The 23,795-nt window shown below is 40.7% G+C and overlaps 1 protein-coding gene across 5 annotated transcripts in view; it reads right to left on the bottom strand.

Moving 5' to 3' along the window:
* Positions 1 to 13,236: 13,236 nt before the first annotated feature.
* atg13 (ATG13 autophagy related 13 homolog (S. cerevisiae)) overlaps positions 13,237 to 23,795 on the bottom strand; it is a 72,038-nt gene continuing 61,479 nt past the window's right edge. For all 5 annotated transcript variants that reach the window (XM_055649707.1, XM_055649709.1, XM_055649708.1 and 2 more), the window contains 5 exons: positions 22,309 to 22,426; positions 19,712 to 19,789; positions 18,826 to 18,939; positions 16,639 to 16,767; positions 13,237 to 13,764 (listed from right to left, as the gene is read on the bottom strand). In XM_055649707.1, the coding sequence (XP_055505682.1) occupies positions 13,687 to 13,764; positions 16,639 to 16,767; positions 18,826 to 18,939; positions 19,712 to 19,789; positions 22,309 to 22,426 (517 nt within the window). In that variant the 3' untranslated portion in view covers positions 13,237 to 13,686. The remainder of the gene's footprint in view (positions 13,765 to 16,638; positions 16,768 to 18,825; positions 18,940 to 19,711; positions 19,790 to 22,308; positions 22,427 to 23,795) is intronic.

Genomic DNA, 23,795 nt, shown 5'->3' on the forward strand with positions numbered 1-23,795 from the left:
TGGAGTCGGTCACCAACCAGGTCAACTCTCGATGTTACCGCCCACTGGGCCCACGGCTGAAGCCTCACGTGTGTGCGCGCATGCTCGCGCGCGCTCGCCAAGAAATTGTGTCCCCCCCCATGTTTTGACAACGATTTCCGTGCCTGGGCAGACCAGAATATATTCCTTGGAGCACAGGACGATGAGGGGTGACCTTATAGAGATGTATAAGATCATGAGAGGAATAGATAGGGTGAATCAAGAACCAAAGGACATACAATAGGTTAAAGGTAAACCTGAAGGGCAACTTTTCCACACAGTTGGTGGGTGTATGAATCAAGTTCAAATGAGGAAATTGAGGCAGGGACTGTAACAACATTTAAAAGACATTTTGCAGGTACATGGATAGGAAAGGCTTAGAGGTAAATGGGCCAAATGCAGGCAGGTGGTACTAGTGTAGATGGGGCATTTTGGCCAGTGTGGGCAAGTTGGCCTGTAAAGGCCTGTTTCCATGCTGTAGGATTCTATGACAGATTAGCCAAGAATGGAACACGTTGCATATAAAATGTAAATGAATAACAAAACTCCACAGGTGCTAAAAATCTGAAAGATAAGCATAACTCTGGAAAGTACACCCTCTGTAGAGAGAAAAAATAAAATGAAGGTTTCAGCTCAATTATTAGAACAATAGATAAAATCTGAATTGGCGGTGAGGCAAATTAGTGGAGCTGAATTAGGCGTGTACTTTGTGAAGTAACGGTGTCTAAGGTGCTTTGGCACTTATCCTTCAACTGAGAAAAACTGTTGCATGGTGGACACAAGGAACTGCAGAGGCTGGAATCTTGAGCAAAACACAAGGTGCTGGAGGAACTCAGTGGATCAGGCAGCATCTGTGGAAGGAATGGACAGGTGATATCTCAAGGTGGGACCCTTCTTCAGTCGTATCGGAATCTGATGAGACTACCTGTCAGTTATCTTGCTGGCGTTTGTGAAAACTCCCGTTTACATTTTTGCCACGGGCACTTCGCCCACAAGCACAAGAGCCGACAAGGCTCGTGGGACCCCAGGACCGGGAACCCGCCAGGGGGCTTGGCGAACGCTGGAATCGGGAGGGAGCTGGAGATGCCGAATCCGAAAGGAATAGATGCAAGGGCCGGTAGGAGGGTGAACCTTGGTAATGCCTCCAGCTCCTTGAAAGTCGGCTGCAGGAGGCGACCTCCAGGACACAAGGATTCTTGATTAATGTGGGTGTCAGGCGTTATGGGGAGAAGGCTGGAGAATGGGGTTAGGAGGGAGAGATAGATCAGCCATGAATGAATGGTGGAGTAGACTTGATGGGCCAAATGGCCTAATTCTGCTCCTATCTCTTATGACCTTATGACAGGGATGGCCAGACGAGGAGAGGGATGTTGGTTCATAGGAACTGCTCCAGTAGATCAAGGGTGCAGGCTGGCTGGACTTTGGAAACGGTGCCAAAACATGGCAGGTGCCCACATGTGTAATATATGCAAAAATAATTTCACTGTGAACCATTGATTTGTGGTTTGGTGAGGTTACAAAAGCTGCCATGTAAATGTAAGTTCTGTTTATTTCTGGTAGTAAATCTTCATTTTCTACCGCTAAAATATAATATCAATTGATTACTTGGTAATGCATCTTTGAACTAAATCTAAATCCACACTGATGTTGTAAATTACTAGTTGCCATATCTTTATGGTTGAAATCAAGTTTGCAGAATGAGTCATGTTCAAATGATGACACCATTACCTATTACTCATGTCTGGGTGGATCATAATGCCTCTTATGTTGCAGAAAGGAACCTGCAGAAAAGCCAGGCTACAAAGAATTCATTATCTCCATGTGAATGTCCCATTGCTTTCTTCACAGCAGCTTAATAGTACACAGACTGACATGAGTGATGTGGCTTTGGCTGCCAATACCCAACATGAGGTAATTACACCCATTCAAGGTGGTACTTGCTGTCACATTGAATCATGTTCTGATACCCGTCCAAAGTATGAGGGAAGGATTACACTATGCTGTTTGCATAGTGGAAGAGAATCAGTTAGGATCAGCAGGCATACTCTAAAGTGGACTAGATAGCATCGTGCAGCAGTTAGTGCTGTCGCTTCAAAACTTTAAGAGCATGTCGCCAGGACTTGAGGGACGAACGATAGGATGAGGTTGAGAAGGCTAGGACCTTATTCCCTTGAAGTGCAGGATGATGACGTGTGATCTTATGGAGTTATAAGGTCATGAGAGGTATAGATAAGGAAAATGCACAGGGTATTTTACTCAGACTAGGGGAATCAAGAACATAGGTTTGAGGTGAGGGGGAAAATATTTAATAGGAACCTGAGGGGCAACTTTTGTTCACAAAGAGTGCTAGGTATATGGAACGAGCTGCCAGAGGGGGTAGTTGAGGCAGGTATTATCACGTTTAAAAAACATGTGGATAAGATAGGTTTAGAGAGCTATGGGCCAAAAACAGGCTAGTGTAGATGGGGCATGTTGGTCGGCATGGGCAAGTTGGGCTGAAGGGCCTGTTTCCATGCTATATGATTCTATGTCTCTGACTCTATAACCCCGGGAATCCAGGTTCAGTCCCGACCTCGGGAGCAGACCATGTGAAGTTTGCATGTTCTCCCTGTGACTGTGTGGGAGTAAAGGCCCTGTCCCACTTTCCCGAGTTACTCACGAACTCTCCCGAATTTCCCCTTGATTCGAAATCGGGGAATGTCGGTAGCAAGCTCATAGGAGGCCGTAGGAGTCCGTAGATGTTTCGTAGCAGCTCGTAATGCCAGACGTAGGAACTCGGGGCATCAGGTAAGTCGGGACGTTTTTTCAACATGTTGAAAAATGTCCACGAGTTAAAAAAATAGCCCCGAGTACCTACGAACGGCTATTACCATAATTCTCCGAGTTTGAATCAAGGGGAAAACTCGGGAGAGTTCGTAACTCGGGAAAGTGGGACAGGGCCTTTACTCTTGGCTTGAGGTCCTCAATCCACTCTGCATGGTCACACTGCCATTTGTCCAACTGCTCTCACCATTGAGCTACCCATTGAATGTGCAATGGGTATCCCAGTGGTGAGGCCATTGGGCCAATCAACTAAATGCAAGAAAGTGCTCCCTGCTATTTTGAGTACACATTGCAATCCTTGCAATGAATATTGACCAGCTTGCAGTAAGTTCTGAAGCAGCCCAGTAAAGTTCCCTTGAAATAGGTATATTTTACTGAAATTGTTGGGTGATGGTTGCAAATGGTACCCTGAAGTTCCAACATGTTGATAAGGGCGTTAACGAGGATTACATGGCTGTTGACTCTCTATCTCCCTCCTTCACTATCTCACTCTCTTCCTTCCCTCTCTTCCTTTTTTCTCTCTCCAACTCTCTCTCTCTCCCTCTCTCATGCTATGTGCTGCCCTTATCATACATTCAGATATTCATACTTTTTGCACGAAATAGGGACAGTGAGAATAAAGTCAATGACTTAAAAGAAACAGGAGTGGAATAAAGTTTGAGTAACTTTGGAAAAATGAGTCGGAGATCAAGAAGCAATTTGGGTTTTATTTTGGGATGAATTGTGTGAAAATAAATGAGACGCATATTTTAAATGACCTAAATGCATTGGTTTAGATTTTGTTTGAGAGATAACGAGTCCTAACTGGCCATTGATCTCCTTTTCACACTAATTCTATATTATCCCACTTTCACATCCACTCTCCAAGCACCACGGACAATTCACAGAGAACTAACCGACAAACCTGTCACTCTTTGGGATGCGGGAGGAAACCAGAGCACCCGGAGGAAACTCACACTGTCACAGGGAGGACATGCAAACTCCACATAGATAGCACCAGAGGTCAGGATCAAACCCGCCTCTTTGGCGCTGTGAGAGCAGCTCTAGCAGCTGAGCCACTGTTGTTTCATATGTCTGTGGCAATGATTGCACAAGTTTGTACTACCAATGCGATGGAAGAGATGCTGGTCATGAGTCTGATCCATAACGGAGCTTCTCAAACACACAATGATCATACTCAAAGGCATTTAATATAGAAAAATGGGTAAATGTACTTCTGATTTATTGATACAAATAATGAACTGCTTTGTCTCTCCCTCCTCCCCCCCCCCACCTCCCCAGTGCCCCACCTGGACACGGCTATTTCCCCCTCCCCCTCCTCGTGCAATCCTTCCTAGTTTAACAATTTGCAATTCTTCAGTCCTCTGTCCCCCACCTTCTGCATTAATCACAGCCCATTGTTCCAGCCATCTGCCTGCATCCACTTACTACCTGCCGTGCATTGACTTGCTTCTTCTCTCTCCCAGCTATCCCCCCCCCCCCCCCCCCCCCCCCATCCCCACGCTGCAATTAGAATGAAGGGTCCCAACCTGAAACGTCACCTATCCATGTTCCCCAGTGATGCTGTCAGACCAAGTGATTTGCCCCTGCACTTTGTGTCATTTCATGTAAAGCAGCAGCTGCAGTTCCTTGTTTCTAAATTCGAACAGCTTTTTAACATCAGTTCTGACTCAGTTGTCCTTCAGTGGTTCAGTCTTGTTTAACCTTTCACACAAGTCACCCCGATGCTGGTTGGTGAGAAGTTGACGGAAGAAATGAAAGTTATTACAAACTTGTGGGATAAGGAAATGCCAGGATGACGAAATGAATGTGTGGCTAAGATTCAGCAAATCTGATGAATAAGAAGGAAGCACTAATATAACTCTTAGCCCAGGTCATAATTTATTGATAAGACTTTGTTTTCATTAATTGTATTTGTCGTGCTGAGTACATTCTATATCTGCATTGCGCCAAGTCCAGCTAGATCAAAAGTAAATAATTAACAAGGAGCGCTGCAGATAGGGAAATTGTCATTGGGTCTACATTCAGAGGACTACATTCAGATTAATAGTTCAATAAAATCTTTCGCTTCCTTGTTGTAAACCTCCCTACAGAAAAGTTACCAGAAAAATAAAGAGTTCACAACGCAGTGACTACTTTGTGAAAGTTTTATTAAAATCAGAAAACAAATAAAAACTTGGCTGGAGATAATAAGACAAAATATATTTTTTTTAAAAGGTGGACTCATTGAGTAACTCAATGGGCCAGGCAGCATCTCTGGAGAAAATTGATAGATGACATTTCAGGTAAGGAAACTTCTTCAGACTGATTGCAAGAGGGGCTGCGGGAAAAGAAAACTAGGAGAGAAGAGGGGGCTGGACAAAAAAGGTGCTTGCCCTTGGAAGTAAAGTCGGCTCTTTCCAATTTATTTAATTAGCCAAAGTAAAACATAAAACAGAAGTCTCAGTTCCTGTTGTAGTCACTGCGTGCATCAATCCTGTGTAATCACAAACAGTACGGAGCGAAATGTGACATTTCTTAATTTGATACGTTTCCTTCTATAAATATTACTGCTGTAGAATGGGTATCTTCTGACAGCGTGAGTTTAATGAGGGTCACAATATATACTTACTTGTCACACTTTTTGTGTAAATAGGGAGTTATGTAACAATGTTAGATGCAGGTAGTTCAAGCTAATTATAGAAATGCTTTGTGCTAAAGAAAACAGTGACTAGGCCTGCCACTAACTCAGCAACATTGCCCACTATTCGGGTGACTCAGGTGAGGGTTTACGTACCCCTTGGATATTTTGGCTTTGATGGGTTCTACTGAGATATTGACAGAAGTTTACAAAGTTTACTACAGAACACTCAGACAAGCACAAGAAACATCTATTCTCTTGCCATATAAACCATTAGTTTGAATTCAAAGCTTGAATACAAGCTTTAGGTGTTGGTTTTGTGGCTTAGAAATTAGATTGGTTAACACCTGTCATGTATGTGTAAATTGAGTCCAGATGAGATATAAACAGGGTGAGTGGCTCAATTGTGACACCTCAGGCAGCAACCTGTCACTGGACATGTTGTGGCCAGGATTGAGCATGAGTTGGGAACATCTGGGTAAGAGGCAAAGACAGTTCCATCTGCAAAGAGCCGACAGCATCCCAGTCTTCCTTTCTATGGAATAGGAAAGGTTTAGAGGGATATGGGCCAAGTGCAGGAAAATGGGACCAGCTTACTTGGACATCTTGGTTGGCATGGTCGAGTTGGGCCCAGGGGTCTTTCCATGTTGATTTATTAGGAATCTATGTCGCACCAGGCCTGAAGCTCTCTGTGGGACAACATTAATACAACAGAAAACATTTCAACTTAAGCAGAGGAAATGGTTCAACATTTTAGGGATAGTTTAATAAAAACTCATATATTAACTTTGGGAGGTAAATCAATGTGACTGACAAAATTGGGAGGATTTACTTCCATGAAATGACAATACTAATTGGTCCAGGAACTGTGGCCATTTTGATAAGGTCTGTGTGGAACAGACATCTCTCTGAGGTTAGATAACCAGAAAAAGGAGATACTGTATGTATTTTAAGTCATGTAGTGCTGTTACAAACAAACAAGTTTGCAAAGTGACTCAACTCCAGCTAATGTTGACAACCCACAATATGAATCAATTTGCCAAGAATTGGGGAAGAAGTATTTCAAACCTGTGTCATCTATTCTGTGTGTGAAATTGGTAACAATCATGTAGAAAGTATTCCTATCAAAACTAAAGAACTAATCAGTGATGTGCTAGAGGGAGTCAGTGTCCAGTGACGCCAAACCACTGAGATTGCTGAACAGTCTTACAGCAGATTATTGAAACTTTACCACAGTATTATGTTAACATTGATTGTTGTTGTGACAGTAAGGAGCCTCACATTTAGACAATCCATGACTCAAAAAAAAAACATGCATTTGTATAGCACCCTTAATATAACCCAAAAATCCCTTTCATAGAAACATAGAAATTAGGTGCAGGAGTAGGCGATTCGGCCCTTCGGCCCTTCGAGCCTGCACCGCCATTCAATATGATCATGGCTGATCATCCAACTCAGTATATCCCGTACCTGCCTTCTCTCCATACCCCCTGATCCCCTTAGCCACAAGGGCCACATCTAACTCCCTCTTAAATATAGCCAATGAACTGGCCTCAACTACCCTCTGTGGCAGAGAGTTCCAGAGATTCACCACTCTCTGTGTGAAAAAAGTTCTTCTCATCTCGGTTTTAAAGGATTTCCCCCTTATCCTTAAGCTGTGACCCCTTGTCCTGGACTTCCCTAACATCGGGAACAATCTTCCTGCATCTAGCCTGTCCAACCCCTTAAGAATTTTGTAAGTTTCTATAAGATCCCCTCTCAATCTTCTAAATTCTAGAGAGTATAAACCAAGTCTATCCAGTCTTTCTTCATAAGACAGTCCTGACATCCCAGGAATCAGTCTGGTGAACCGTCTCTGCACTCCCTCTATGGCAATAATGTCCTTCCTCAGATTTGGAGACCAAAACTGTACGCAATACTCCAGGTGTGGTCTCACCAAGACCCTGTACAACTGCAGTAGAACCTCCCTGCTCCTATACTCAAATCCTTTTGCAATGAAAGCTAACATACCATTCGTTTTCTTTACTGCCTGCTGCACCTGCATGCCTACCTTTAATGACTGGTGTACCATGACACCCAGGTCTCGCTGCATCTCCCCCTTTCCCAATCGGCCACCATTTAGATAATAGTCTGCTTTCCTGTTTTTTGCCACCCAAATGGATAACCTCACATTTATCCACATTATACTGCATCTGCCAAACATTTGCCCACTCACCCAGCCTATCCAAGTCACCTTGCAGTCTCCTAGCATCCTCCTCACAGCTAACACTGCCCCCCAGCTTAGTGTCATCCGCAAACTTGGAGATATTGCCTTCAATTCCCTCATCCAGATCATTAATATATATTGTAAAATAGCTGGGGTCCCAGTACTGAGCCTTGGGGTACCCCACTAGTCACTGCCTGCCATTGTGAAAAGGACCCGTTTACTCCTACTCTTTGCTTCCTGTTTGCCAGCCAGTTCTCTATCCACATCAATACTGAACCCCCAATGTGCCTTGTGCTTTAAGTTTGTATACTAATCTCTTATGTGGGACCTTGTCGAAAGCCTTCTGGAAGTCCAGATATCCACTGGTTCTCCCCTATCCACGCTACTAGTTACATCCTCGAAAAATTCTATAAGATTCGTCAGACATGATTTACCTTTCGTAAATCCATGCTGACTTTGTCCAATGATTTCACCACTTTCCAAATGTGCTGCTATCCCATCTTTAATAACTGACTCTAGCAGTTTCCCCACTACCGATGTTAGACTAACTGGTCTGTAATTCCCCATTTTCTCTCTCCCTCCCTTCTTAAAAAGTGGGGTTACGTTTGCTACTCGCCAATCTTCAGGAACTACTCCAGAATCTAAAGAGTTTTGAAAGATTATTACTAATGCATCCACTATTTCTGGAGCTACTTCCTTAAGTACTCTGGGATGCAGCCTTTCAATCTTTGAAACTTCTCTGTTGTAATTTAGGAAAAACACAGTACCGAGTAACATCTAACAAAGAACAATGTGATAATGACTGGACATTTCTTGTTGTTCATAAGTCATAGGAGCAGAATTAGGTCATTCGGTCCACTCCTCCATTCAATCACAGCTGATCTATCTTTCCCTCTCAACCCTTCTCCTGCCTTTCCCTGTAACCATTTGATGATACAAAAGTGGGTGGTTTTGCAGATAGTTAAGATGGTTGTGAAAGATTGCAGCAGGATCTGGGTCAATTGGCCAGGTGGGCTCAGGAATGGTTGATGGAATTTAATACAGAGAAGTGTGAGGTGTGGCATTTTGGGATGTCTAACAAGGGCAGGACCTATAGTGAATGGTAGGCCTCTGGGTAGTGTTGTAGAGCAGAGGGATCTAGGAGTGCAGGTGTATGGTCCCTCAAAGGTTGAGTCACAGGTCGATAAGGTGGTCAAAAAGGCTTTTGGCATTGGCCTTCATCAGTCAGAGTACAGAGTATAGAAGATGGGAGGTCATGCTGTAGTTGTATAAGATGTTGGTGAGACCGCATTTAGAATATTGTGTTCAGTTCTGGGCACCATATTATAGGAAAGATATTGTCAAGCTTGAAAGGGTTCAGCGAAGATTTACGAGGATGTTGCCAGGACTAGAGGGTGTGAGCAATAGAGCGAGGTTGAGTAAGCTGGGTCTCTATTCCTTGGAGCGCTGGAGGATGAGGGGAGATCTTACAGAGGTGTACAAAATAATGAGAGGAATTGATCAGGTAGATGCACAGAGTCTCTTGCCCAGAGTAGGGGAATGGAGGACCAGAGGACATAAGTTCAAGGTGAAGGGAAAAAGATTTAATAGGAATATGAGGGGTAATTTCTTTCACACAAAGGGTGGTGGGTGTATGGAACAAGCTGCCAGGTGAGGTAGTTGAAGCTGGGACTATCCCTATGGTTAAGAAACAGTTAGACAGATACATGGATAGGACAGGTTTGGAGGGATATGGACCAAGCGCAGGCAGGTGGGACTAGTGTAGCTGGGACATGTTGGACGGCGTGGGCAAGTTTTGCCGAAGGGCTTATTTCCACACTATGACTATGTAATTCTAACCCCTGAAACACGTACTAATCAAGAATCTACCAATCTCTGCCTGTTGTGATGGACTGAGTAGTAAATATTGGTGAACATAATTGGACTTATTGATGCCTAGGTGCCCCAGGACAGGTTGCATGTGATGTGTGATGGAAGTTTTCTATGATTTAAAAAATTCAAAGCTTTGGTTTGATATGCTCTAACATAAATATTTGACCTATCTTGTTACTGTTAGCCTCACATTATTATATTAGCTGTATCTCTTTACATAGTCGTTTATCTTGCTTTTCATTGATGATATTGGATTATAGAAAAAAACACCAGAAAAACACCATTAAAATAAGACTCAAGATAATTCAAAGCAGCTAACTGCTGGGTGAGGGAAGGGAGAATTATACTGAAGCTAAGTTTGTCTTTTCAGATGTATAGCTTCATATCAGGAAATTTACCCAAATTCCTTTCATCTTGCCACAAATGACCTTCTTGGTGCTGCAACTGTTATTAACACGTATTGGACCAGCTACCTCATGTGCTCCTTCCTGTGGTCAGAAAACAAAGTTTTGTTTCCACAGGAGATACCACAAACTTAATATGGAATTGCAGTGTCTTGGCCAGGGACTTTTTTGAAGTGCCTTATCTTATTCCAGTTGAACAGGGGAAATAATATGTAGACACAAAAGACTGCAGATTGCTAGAATCTTGAGCAAAATACAAAGGTCTGGAGGAACTCAGCGGATCAGGCAGAATTTGTGGAGGGAATGAACTGATGATGTTTCGGGTTGAGACCTTTCTTACTGATAGGAGTATGAATAAAATGAGGCATAGTTTGAGAAATTACAGAACATTACATGGTGTCCTTTTAGGTTTCTCCACCTCGACATCCATTTAGAGCATTTTACTCCTGCCTATTAGTGCAGTAGGAATGGGGAAGAAAGGGGAATTCACCATGTGGACAAGAAGTACCCCTTGCTCAGCATGTGCCAATCTAGGAAAGGTCTACACAACCTTCTGCTTTGGTATATATAATAAACACATTCTATGGACATGTGATTTCCCAGTAAGGCTGGCACCATCAGGCTCTTGAGCTACAGCCCGACTGCACAACTCTACCACAGCACCAAATTGCTATGCACTACTGAGGTTGCTCTCCATACTTTGGCTTCTACTACAGGTCCTCCACTAATTTTCTGGCAACTGGTGATCTGGCACCTCCTTCAATCCGGACAAAATTATGAGAGCGCACTTCAAATCTCCCTCAGAAATCTCCATAGAAATGTGGTCCCGGCAGCCTAGGCAAACTGTTCCGGTACCGCATGACTCCTCTTGGATGCCTTGATCTGGCAAAATGGATAATCTAGAGATTATCAAACATGCAGAAAAATCGGTGGTAGATCTGTATCATGGTTGGGTTTTATCTAGAATAACTGATCATTTATTATGTATTATTATTGTGCAATTGCATTTAATGTGTCTGTGAAGCTGTAGCAAGTAAGAATTTAATTGTTCCCGGTCCTGGCGCATAAGATAATTAAACACTCTTGACTTGATTTATTGACCTCAGGATGGTGCTGGTGATAAACAGTTATTGTGACCTCTGGTGAAGATGCTTCCACGATGCTAATTTCTACGGTTATGGGGGAATTTGTAGAGAAGAAGAACTGAGGCCAGCATTGATCAGCCATGATCATCATGAATGGTGGGGCAGGCTTCAGAGGCCCACTCCTTGTGTTGTTATGGTAAGGAGCACCAGGATGCTGCTCCAGATGGAATGAAGAAATTACGATATGCATCCAACTCAGGCTGGGTTTAGATGAAGACGAGAGCTTGATCCTCCCATGCACCCATTCCCCTCATCCCACGTGGACCAGCTTTTTTCTCTATAAATAAGATATACCAGAGCAGCTGATATAAATAAAGAATAGCTCTTGACCAAGTACTTTTTATACATTGAAATGCAATTCCTGTCATTGGATCAAAAGCTGTTTGCTGAACTCACTTGAATTTTATTAAATTAGAAAATGTGCCGAACCTGCAGTTCCTTCCCTGTCAGTGAATTTTTACTGAACTATATGCAAAATAGGAATGTCACCGTAGCTAGGTATATGTGGCAATAAAGTACCATTGAATTGACCATTATCATTAATACACCATTTTTCAGGTGATAATTGGGATCTCACTGCCATCTAGTGGACAGTACTTAAGTTGCAGTGATTCAACTGTCCATTGCACGAGCAGTCTATTGCAATCATCTTCCCTGCTCTTTTCTCTGTAGTGTTTGTCGATTAGCTTCATTTTACTGGTAATATTATTTTTCCCTTTTGAAAGCCAATATTGAATTTGCTTTGTAGTTGTCTCAGTTAGCAGGTTTCAGATAGGATTTTAATAGATGACAGGCAGGTGCTGGTGCAGGAGGAACTTGTTTTCAGATGAGAAAGCCATAGACATGGCGATCAAAAAATGAACTGCAGATGGTGGAAAATCAAAATGAAAAACCCCCCAGAAAATGCTTAAACCATTTGCCAGGTCATGCAGCATTTGTGGAAAGAGAAACAAAGTTAGTTTCAGGTTGAAGATCCTTAATCATAACTGGGGAAGATGGTGTTTCACTCTGTTTTAGTTCAGATGACGGGTCTTAGTGCTGAAATGAGAACTTGCTGTGGCTAAAAGGCAATACATTTGTTAGGAGTGAGAGCTTGGGTGAAGGTGCAAAATAGCCCAGAGCTGAATGTGCAGAGTTCTCAGAGATGGAGGAAGATATAGAGCTAATGTGGAAATTTAGAAGTGCAAATACTAAAAATGTACTTTCAGAGGCTCATTCACCTTTAGCATACAAACCTTCTCTAATATTAACAGTTTTGGAATAATTTGAGTCATACCTACAGAAACAGGCCCTCAGGCTCACCGTCCATCCAGCCCGATAAGTACCCAACTCCAAAAATCCCATTTTACCCCACCTACATTCCCATCTACTCCTCAGATTCAACCATTCACCTATCCATTATTGATCAATTAACATACCTCAAACAGATCTCTGGAATTTGGGATGAAACCAAAGCACCCGGAAGAGATCCATTTGATTACAGGAAAAATGTGCAAACACCGTGCAATCAGGACTGAAGTGAACTAGGATCGCTGGAGCTCTGATGCAGTGGCTGTGCCATTGTGCTGTCTTTGTTGACACCAAAAACAATTGGAAATTCAACCAAAACAGTGGAGTTTTGTGGGTTAGGGCAGGTAAGAGCTGATGGGCGAGACTCACTGAATCTACTGATTGCCGCTGTGTTCAGACAGCCAGCCTATTTTCTTTTAATATTTATTTATTCTCTTTGCGTTTACTCATTTACTTCGGGAACTGTTTGAAAAGTTCTTGCGCACCATAAAGTTGTTTGAATTTCCACAGAAGAGTTGGCCACATAAATCCTTCCACATAAGTAATTTCTGAATCCAAGATTACACAATTGATCTGTGCAACCATTTTCAAGTGTGACATGGCTTTAATTCTTTAACCTATCAAGATATCTTATGATGTCAAATGAAAAAGGGGCATTCTTTTTGGGACAATGAATCATGCTGCAATCATGCATACAATGTACCAGTTGGAATCTGAACTGCATGGAAATCCCCGAATTACAGTTAATTGGAGAAGGCACATCTCGTTGTGACATTTCTATGAAGTAGATGACACTAATTTATCAGCATGTCAAAATGCAAAGGTAGTTGTGAGATTATAAATTCTAAACGGTATGCATTTTCACAGTTTTATCACCCAGAGGACCCAGTTGCCACTGGCCCAATTGGCTCATTTTTTTTATTTTTCTACAGTGAAGTGACAAGCTACAAATCATCGGTCTGAAACAAACATGCTATAATTTAAATTAAAAACTATCCCTTGAATATAACCAGACTTACAAGAAGCACACAAAACTTCCTACATCAATATAAAGAAATACATTGATTAAATATTGTTTGGCTTTACAAGATATTTACAGGTGTGTACAGTATGGTAGACTTTCACTTTTCAATTATAGCAGATCAGTAAGTGCAACTAGAAAATGTACTTACAGATTGTAGATAGACATCTATAGAAATAAGGGGATTCTGTACTTCTAAAAATATATACATTTTATTTATAGAAGGAAAGCAACTTTCATCTTGGTGCAGGTATTGTCCCTGAAGCCGGAGCAGATATTGTCAATGGTTACTGCAGGGTGTCTACAAAGGCATCAAATTCCTCCATATTCTTCTCATAGATTGCCAGCTTCTCAGGTAAGGAATCCTGGGGTAAAGAGAGAAAATCAACAAATTAATGTTCTCCATTGTTTAACATAGTTTTAGAAAAATGTTGCAGGCTCACATTTTCTTATTCTTCGATCGTAAGAAGATTCAACTTTGTACCAAAATTGTGGGATTGCTGTACCAAAATTGTGGGATTGCAGTCCCAACTTCAACTTGCGCAGCTAAAGTGGGCTGATATTGCAAGGAGCAGTGATGGGGTGCGACAGTGCTGGGAGTGTCTTTGGAGGAGCTGACCTTCAGGTTGATTACAAGACTCTTGGCACTTTTGAAGATCGGGAAGATCTCTTAGGGTGCTGGTCGGAACTCTCACTCAACCTAAATTAATTCCATGTAAATGCCCAGCTGGCCATATTTCTTTATTCTTGTTCCTCCACCACATGTTCAATCTACTCTTAAATGCTGACGTGTGACTGAGATTTTACCAGTGTTCTACTTCAATTCTCAATTACATTTTGATTATTATATTTTACACCTCATTCACATTTGCCAACGAATTTTGGTATCACATCTCTCTCTGGTCATTTATCCTAGTTAAAATACTCCATCTCACATTTGACAATTCTCGTACTCATCAATAATTTATTTTTGGTTATTATACCATTTTGTCAATATTCTCCTGCAGCTTCCTTTGTTTCAAAAAATAATTCACTATACTTTCTATACTGCTAGTATCTGCACAAACTTTAATCTTATATCCAAATCAATGATCTACACAGTTAGATGAAGCACACCCAGACTGTTTGGCACCACTAGGCACTTCTAACTGTTCTATCTTGTATGGCTGATCATCTCCTAACTTCAAATCAATTTTGAATTTAATTTGTGCAATACTTCTCGGGTAATGCATTTTATGCCATCTCGTCAAAGTCTGTTCAGGCTGACAAAGAGATAAATTGAATGAAAGAAACGCTCTGTTTTTTGTTAAAGAAAATTTACAAAATGTCACAGGCATAAAAGCCCTGTTAGTTTTGAACAGATAAGTTGTGTCTAGTGTGGGACCTTGCACCAAGCGAACCTGAGCATTGAGTTGGGGGCTTCAGTTCCAGAGGATCGCTGGGGGGAAAGCTAAAATGTTGGGATCACCAAAGATAGACACAAAATGCTGGAGTAACTCAGCGGGTCAGGCAGTATCTCTGGATAGAAGGAATGGGTGACATTTCAGGTCAAGACCCTTCTACAGACTGGGATCACATCTTTTTTGTTCTGTATCTTTTCAATCTGGCTTTCTATATTGATTATGATTCTTATCAATATCATGATGAATGCTTAAGTAATTCCTATGTTCCTTCAGGAAAATGCCAGTAAAAGTGGTCACAATTACAGCTGTTCAGGATCTTTTTGCCCAGGCATCCGATTTACTCTGTAGTAATCTTACATAAGAAGATAAGATATAACTGAAGGCGGTCATTTGATCCCTCATGTCATTCAAGAAGATTCTTAACCTCCGTGCCATTTCTTTCACAAACCCTAAATTGCCTTAACATCTAACAATTTGCTGAGTTCAGTCTTCAATATACTCAGCAACTGAACCTCCATTGCCACCTTGAGTTGGGAATTGCAAAGACTTGTTATTCTCAGGATGAAGAAATATAGTTTCATCTCTGTCCTGAAAAGCCAACCCCTTAATATGAGATTGTGGCTCCTGGCTCGCAATACCTAAGTCAAGCAAAAAATCTACTCCAAAACTACAAGCATACAAGAATTTTATACATTTCAATGAAAACACCTATCACTCTTTTAACACCTCAGAGTAAGTCTCAGTCTACCTGACCTCTCCTCCAGGAAAACTGTGACCCTCTAACCCTCCTCTTAATCCAGCAATCACAGCATTTCCTCTATCACATCCTTCCTTACATAAGGAGACCAGATCTATACACAATGTTATGCCTTACACAACTGGAACAAGGCATCTTTGTTCTTGCACTCAACTCCTTCTACAATAATGCTATGACAATAAACTTCACAGCATAATAATTTCTTGAAGCAACGACACAAGGATGTTGCCAGGACTAGAGGGTCTGAGCTATAGGCAGAGGTTGAGTAGGCTGGGTCTCTATTCCTTGGAGAACAGGAGGATGAGGGGTAATCATATAGAAGTGTATAGAATTATGAGAGGAATAGATCGGGTAGAAACACAGATTCTCTTGCCCCGAGTAGACGAATCGAGGATAAGAGGACAAAGGTTTAAGGTGAAGGAGAAAAGATTTAATAGGAGTCTGAGCGGTAAGTTTTTCACCCAAAGGAACAAGCTGCCAGAGAAATAATTGAGGCAGGGACTATCCCAACGTTTAAGAAACAGTTAGACAGATACAAACAGTTAGATAGGACAAGTTTGGAGGGATATGGGCCAAATGCAGGCAGGTGGGTCTAGTGTAGCAGGGACATGTTGGCCGGTGTGGGCAGGTTGGGTGGGAGGGCCTGTTTCCACATGTATCACTCTATGGCAATATAGTGCAGTAGAAAACAAAAACCAGCAGAAAATTAAAGCAGCATTCCATTGTGTCGGTGTTCCACAATTAGTGATCTGACACCTGAACTTTATATTAAAAGGAATGACCAGAAATTGTATCATTAAAATACTGATGGAATAGTTCTTCATTTTTGAACTCTGGCTTTCTGTTGTGGTATCAAGCTGCTGACAGATGGATATTTGCTACTTCCTCTCCAGCAGGGCACAATATTATGATCACAGACGTGAGACCACAGGGTGAAAATGAACACAACAGCAGCTGTCAAAAATGCCAGGGCCAAACTCAATGCACACTGATTCATGTCTATTATTGGATGTTTATGCTATATCTTCAAATGATTGATATATTCTTGTTTTGTTGTAATTCCCCAACTAATTTCTTACCAGATCCTCAGCCATTGACTGCGCGCTGATGTCTATGGAGAGACTGCACAACTGAGGAGGGTTCTGAAATTCCCTGTAAAAGGTGCCAAGATCCATGGGCAGAAAGTCATCCTTGGAAAAGGCAGGCTTCTAAACCAGATGAAGAGAAATTTGTTACATTCAATGTTATTGTTTTTTTTTTAATAAATAAGTTGATTGCAAGGATAGGGATGCAAATGAGCTACTTGATTTACAAGCAGCAAATTAGCTTAATCATGGCTGTTAAATGAGAAATGATTGGAAAATACAGTAGATTCACAAGCCTTCTATGGAAACAAAAAGGAAAAACTTGGGTGGTCCTGATCAAATGTTATTTGAACTAAATGCCATTCAAGGTTCAAAATAGTAAATGTCTGTAAATCTTTAAAAAACAATCAACATGCATAAAAACTGATGCTAATTTGCCAAACACAAGAACAGTATCCTGCTGATGTGTCTAGAAATAATTATTTGTCCCCATAGGAGTTAGCTGGCCCAGCTAACTTTCCACTTTGATGATTTGACATCCTTCAGGAATTAATTGCAATGCAAAATGTTTTTATCTTTTGACATGTAAATGTGTGTAAACTTTGACTTAACTTTGTGAAAAGAGAAAACGGTTCCCCTGGGGTAATTTTGGAAAGCATGTTCAAGATTTGACATTTCGCACCTTCAGATGTTTGACTGCCTGACCACTTTCAAGAATCTTTTTGATTTTGAAAAAATGACTAAAAATATAGCCAGGCAGTGTCAGTTGAAGTTTTAACTTCTGTGTTATGCTAATCTTTGTTCAGACATTAAAAAAAAATACCAAAGTGAATTAATCCCATATTATCAAAGACTTGTTCAAACTACATTGAATAGAACTGCTGGAAGTTGAGATGCATGACAAGTCAAGGTATTCAAATTTATAACAGAAGCTGAACTTAATAATTCTGAGGATCAAAGGAAACTGAAAGATGGTATAGATAGTATGGTAAAATAGTCAAAAATGCAATAGATAAAATTCAACATCAATTAATGTTTAAGAAAGAACTGCAGATGCTGGAAAAATTGAAGGTAGACAAAAAAGCTGGAGAAACTCGGCGGGTGAGGCAGCGTCGCCTATTCCTTCGCTCCATAGATGCTACCTCACCTGCTGAGTTTCTCCAGCTTTTTTGTCTACCACCAATTAATGTGGTGTATTGGTTAAAAGAAAACTGCTCCCCCATAGGAGATGCGGAAGAACATTTTCCAGTATAACTGTAACAATTTCTATGCACGTGTGTGGCTACAGAATTCTTCTTGTTGACTTGCTTTTAGCCAATCGTATCAACTTCCTTCAGCTTCACCTGGAGGTACAAAACCTCAGTATTCTGTTCAACCTGGAGGCGAGTTGTCCCACATGCCTGCCCTGCCACCGACACACATTCCTAATGTACACCTGGCTTTTTTTTAACACATAAAACCCAATTCATATCTTGATCACCAAGTGATGAAACATTCAATGGAAATGTTCTTACTATAATGGGGATGCTTCCCCAAGCTCTATTAATTAACCACTCCTTGATTATGGTATATTTCATTATTTTGAAACTATTTGTTCATGAACTGGGGGCTTTGCTGTCATTTGTTGTCCATCCCTAATTGCCCCCAAATTGAGTAGTCGATGAGACATTTCAGGGGACGTTAGTAGGTCTGGAGTCACATCATGGTCCAGTGTGGGTGAGGATATTGAATGCTTTTCTATGAAGGAGATTGGTAAAATTGATACATTTTTATGACAAATTGGCAGATTGATGGTTATGATCTAGGTATCAGGTTTTTCCATTAAATTCCAGGTTTATTTAAATAGGTAAATTGAAAACCTCCAGCAACCTGTGTGATTTGAATATAGTTCTCTGGACTGATGTTTTGTTGACAACTTTTGTAAAAAATAAAATAAAAAAACAGCTTTGACTGTGCTTTTGCTAATTTTTCAGCATTAATTTGCAAACCTTCCCCTCGAAGATTCCCTGGAACTAGAGTTTAAAAAGATGAGATTTATCAAGTCTAAGAAAAAAACATTTTCATTGCATTGAACATCTTGTGTTTTCTTATGCTCATAATATTTTATTTGCATTCTATGACTGATGTTACTTGTATGATTGATTACACAAAAAGCTAAAATGCCAGAAAAAAATGACTTACAAGTTCCACCATAACAAATTCATCCTGTATGAGGCCACTGCTACCACTGGACTGGTTTGAGTGAAGACTTGCATGCAGGGGTGATTCTTGGGTTGGGGAATCAGGGGGATTTACCTGTGTTAATAAAGCAGAAAGATGCTATCCGTTCAGATGTAATAGCTCGCTAAACTGCAGCAATTAGGTAAACAGAATCCACAAACACAAATAAAGTGGCAGGCAGCCAATGTCAGATGACACACTAAGATACTGCATTAATGAGTGACAAAACATTGACGTAAGGTCATGATTTTGCACCCATTCGTGAATCTTAGTTTGTCAGCTCCCGGGAGGAAGGACACAGCAGCAGAAGTACAGCAAAATAAAATGTTCTTGCACATTCCAAAACGGCACGGTAGACTGCACCATTTACAAAGCCTCTTGCTGCAGATTACCTGCATATCCTCATTGAGGAAAATCAGCCTGCTGAAATATAGTTAATTCATTGAATTGGAGGCTTGGAATGGTGGATAATAACCCATGCTGGTAAGACAAGGATCCGATATCTTATATTTCAGAACATAAAACAGATTTTGGAAAAAGAGGTAGAAAGGACCAACTGTAAGCTAAATATGGGAAGATTATAAGTCACAGTGGTATTCAGCTCTCAAGTTTAATAGAGATAAAGAATATTTGATCCAGGAGTGATCTGAGAAAGATATACAAATGCAAAAAAGTGGAACTGAGGCATTTGGCCACTGGTTTGGCCAGGTAAGAATACTTGTTAACTGCCCTCACCCATTAGGTGGCGTTTTATATCAACGAGCGTATGTCAAAAGACATTCTAAAGCAGCCTTAAAACCGTTCTAGTTTCTGAAGATTACTCCAGGATGTTTGCCGCGAGACTCACCATGACATCAGTGTCCTCAGATTCAACAGTTTTTGGTGCAAATACAGCAAATGGCAGATCCATGTTGAACGCAGTGCCCTGTGTAAAATAGGAAAACATAAAGTTAGATAGAGACAAAATGCTGGAGTAACTCAGCGACACAGGCAGCATCTCTGGAGAGAAGAAATGGGTGACGTTTCGGGTCGAGATACTTCTTCAGTTTGGTGTGTGGACAGATCTGGGCATAGCATGAATTAAAAAAAAACATATTTCTAAAAAATGTAATCTGTAATCATTCACTTTATCACTTTTAAATGTCAACCAGGCTGTGAAACATTGAGATACATAACAGAGATCTTAACAAACAGGAGGAAATGGTTAAACATATATTTAATGCTTAAAATTCAATTTCTATCACTACTTTCTCAGTTTAAACAGAACTGCAACCATGGAGAGAAGGAATTGGCGACGTTTCGGGTAGAGACCTTTCTCCAGTCGGAAGAAGGATAGAGACTCGAAATGTTGCCAATTCCTTCTCTCCACAGATGCTGCCTCACCCTCGAGCATTTTTTGTCGACCTTCAATTTTTCCTGCATCTGCAGTTCTTTTTTAAACAGAACTGCAACCAGTTAATTTGAATTGAGAAGCAACTTTAAGATTGTGACAAAACCAAAATCTACCATTAAATTAAATCTGCTATTAGAGCAGTTGAAATCTGGGCTATGGTTATAAAGCTTACCTGTTAAAGCAAAAAGAATAACATATTTTTCGCTTTAACAGTCATTGAAGGGTTTCGTCTATTACAGTGGATGCTCAAGAACCAGCAAAAGGTCTCATCTGCCACTGCCCATCAGGCAGCATGGTGGCGCAACGGTAGAGTTGCTGGCTTACAGAGTCCGAGACTCGGGTACGATCTTGACAACGGGTGCTCTCTGTACAGAGTTTGTACTTTTACCCCGTGACCGTGGAGGTTTTCTCCGAGATCTTCGGGTTCATCTCACACTCCAAAGACATACAGGTTTGTGGGTTAACTGGCTTGGCATAATTGCAAATCGTCCCCAGAGTGTGTAGGATAGTGTTAGTGTGTGGGGATCACTGGTCGGCACGGACTCGGTGGGCTGCAGGGCCTATTTCCACGCTGCATCTCTAAACTAAACTAAGATATCATTGCAAAGCTGGCTTTGCATCACTAGTGAAAGGATAATTGCCGAGGTTAAATTCAAAGTAGCCCATCCAAACTGGCAAAAAGGATCTTGAAATAGATCAGGCTCTATGTCTTATATACATGTACTGAAATGCCCATGATATCTTAATAGTAGAACTGTGAAATCATGAGTGCCTTAATTTAACATGTTGTAAGATTCCAATCGGAATTATTAGGGACAAAACCAACACGATAATCCCTGGATGGACTAGTGTTGATTTTGTCTCTCAGAGAAATGATAATAGAAAAGTGACTGCAAGAAAAGAAACCATTTGAATTTTATTTTAGTGGTAAATTATTAAATGAAGGTTAGAGTCCTGTCAATATTATGAATCTTGATTTTCAAAAGATTAAAATAGGCAATGAAAATTGATTCAAAATAAGGTGGAGCACTGTAAAATTAATGAGCTTCATTTGGATTGGCTAAAATTACACATTTTCATCCACGAAAGGTAGCTATTAAGAGGTACATTTTCGGTCTATGGAACGCTTACTAAAGTTGCCAGAATAAAAAGTGGGAAATTTCTTCACACAGAGCAGGATGGGTGTACGGGATGTGTGGGGAAAGAACTGCAGATGCTGGTTTAAATGGAAGATACACAAAAAACACCCTGTTGTTACTTCTAAACTGGATTTCTTCAGTGCTGTCCCAGACAATTTTCCATTTTCTAAGAAACTTCTAAACATAAAATGCTCCTATTCATTATCACATAGTTAACATTCATTCATCATGCATGTTCACTGATCTCTGTAGACTTCCAGTTTAGCAGTGCCTTGATTTCAAAATTCACATCCTTACGCAATCAAATTCCCACCCTAACCTCATCATCTGTTCCTGTAGAAACTACTTCAGTTCGATAAATCCTTGAAATTTCAGTGTTTCTGTTGTTCTGACTCATTGCATATTCGGAATTCTAATCACTTGACTATTTGGCTGCTGTGCTGCATCAGTTCCTGAAACTCTACAGTACATACTGATCCTTTAAACCATTCATTTAAAACCTGTCATTTTCCCAAATCTCTTTATGGGTCAGTATCATATTTTATTAGGCACCGTTCCCGAGGAGGATGCCGGAAATGTTTTCCATGCTAAAATTCATAAATAATTCTTTTTTTTCCCCCAACAAAATAGTTTGGGTGAAGGATATGGTACGAGCCATGCATAACGGCATGATAATGGATGCTCTATGGACCTGTTAACTCTGCAATATTAATATCTTTATGCTAACATATATATCAAGGTGTATTTCAGTAAAAAAAAGTGTATGATCAGCTGAAAATTATCAAAACAGCACCATAAATGTTGAACATCTAATATGAAATGCAGTTATGACAAGTTCTTGGAGGTAACATGTTGACAATGTAGTGTCAAAAGTAAAGTATTCTTTAATCCAAGCCATGTTTAGAATCATACCTGACCGGCTGGTTTGTTAACAAATGCTCCCACTTTCCTGGTGAAGGTAGTTTCTAGTGCGTCTTGTGGTGATCCACTCTTCCCTTCACTGCTCTTTGATAACATTTCTGCTTCTCCACTTTAAAACGAATAAAGGATAAGACTGATCAGACAAACCTACTAAAGAATTAATTGATGGTTTTATTATATTTCATTGTTCTCATACAGTTTAAGAATTTTAGTTTGAGGAAACCAACATTTCTGCCTAAAACTGTTGTTGAACAGGTCTAAGATTGGATTCTGTATAAATCTGCTCCACCATTCAATAGCATCGAGGTTGATCAAAGTCAAACAATTCAACTCACCTTATTCCACAAATATTTTAACATTCAAAAATCAATTGATCTCTGATCTTAAATATATATTGTATGATTCAACATATTTATACATTTAGAGAAGATAATTTTTAAAGTTCAAAAACGTTCTTATCTCAGCCTTAAGTGAGTTATGCCAAGGTCTGAACTTTTGAATTACTGATCTAAACCACAATTGAGCAAAACATTCTCTGCACCTACCATTCAAGAATTTTAGGTAATTGTAGGGGTGGAAGATTGCAACCTTCACGTGGTCCGCCCTGTTTCGACGATTGCAATCAACCCAGCGTGCACAATCAAATAAGATCAAATAGACCAAGTTGTCCTACAACTTTAGACTGCGCATTCCATACGCAAGCAAAAGAACGTCATTGTAAACCAGGTTTTCCTGGAAATAATTTTATGTAGAACTGCTGCTCTACAAGTCTGGGGTTGGGGGAGTCAGGGGTGTTCATGGTGGTGGTGTAATGAAGTAAGTGATAGGTGTCCCACACAAGCACACAAGTTCTGAACTTCCTGGCGGTGGTTCTGCTAACTAAGCTGCATTGTTGGAAGCCCCATGGAGACCATAGGCAGAGTTCCAATTTCTTGCAAACCCTGCTTGTCTGTTGGGGAATCTGCCCACTGAACCAGAGTCAGATTAGACCTGGCGCAGTAACAATGGAGAAGAACAGGTGCAAGATAGATAAAGCTGCAGTTATACATCACAGAAATAAGACCACTGGACCACTGAATCTGTTCTGAAGATAAAGTACTCATTTACACTAATTCCACGTTAATCCCATTTTTATTCTCCCCATATTCCCATTAATTCCTCCTGGATTCTTCTACTCATCCTACCCTTTTGGGGTAATTCAGTGTTTTATTAACCTCCCAATCCACACGGACAGTGTTGGCGATCTGGATTGAATCTGGGTGATTGGAGCTGTGAGACAGTAGCTCTACAAGCTAGCATTAAGGTTCATTTACATACATTTATTTGACTTCAAACAGTTAAAAAATCATTTTGGTTTAATTTTTTGTTCACATTTTAAAGATAATTTGACTAATTGTTAATATTTTAAATCTGTGTAAAAGGCTTATTTTGTCAAGTTTAAGTTCTGCACTCTTGTTCCTTGGTGACCAGGTCGACTT

This window comes from Leucoraja erinacea, chromosome 18, assembly GCF_028641065.1.
Source record: "Leucoraja erinacea ecotype New England chromosome 18, Leri_hhj_1, whole genome shotgun sequence".
In the NCBI taxonomy this organism is placed as follows: domain Eukaryota; kingdom Metazoa; phylum Chordata; class Chondrichthyes; order Rajiformes; family Rajidae; genus Leucoraja; species Leucoraja erinaceus.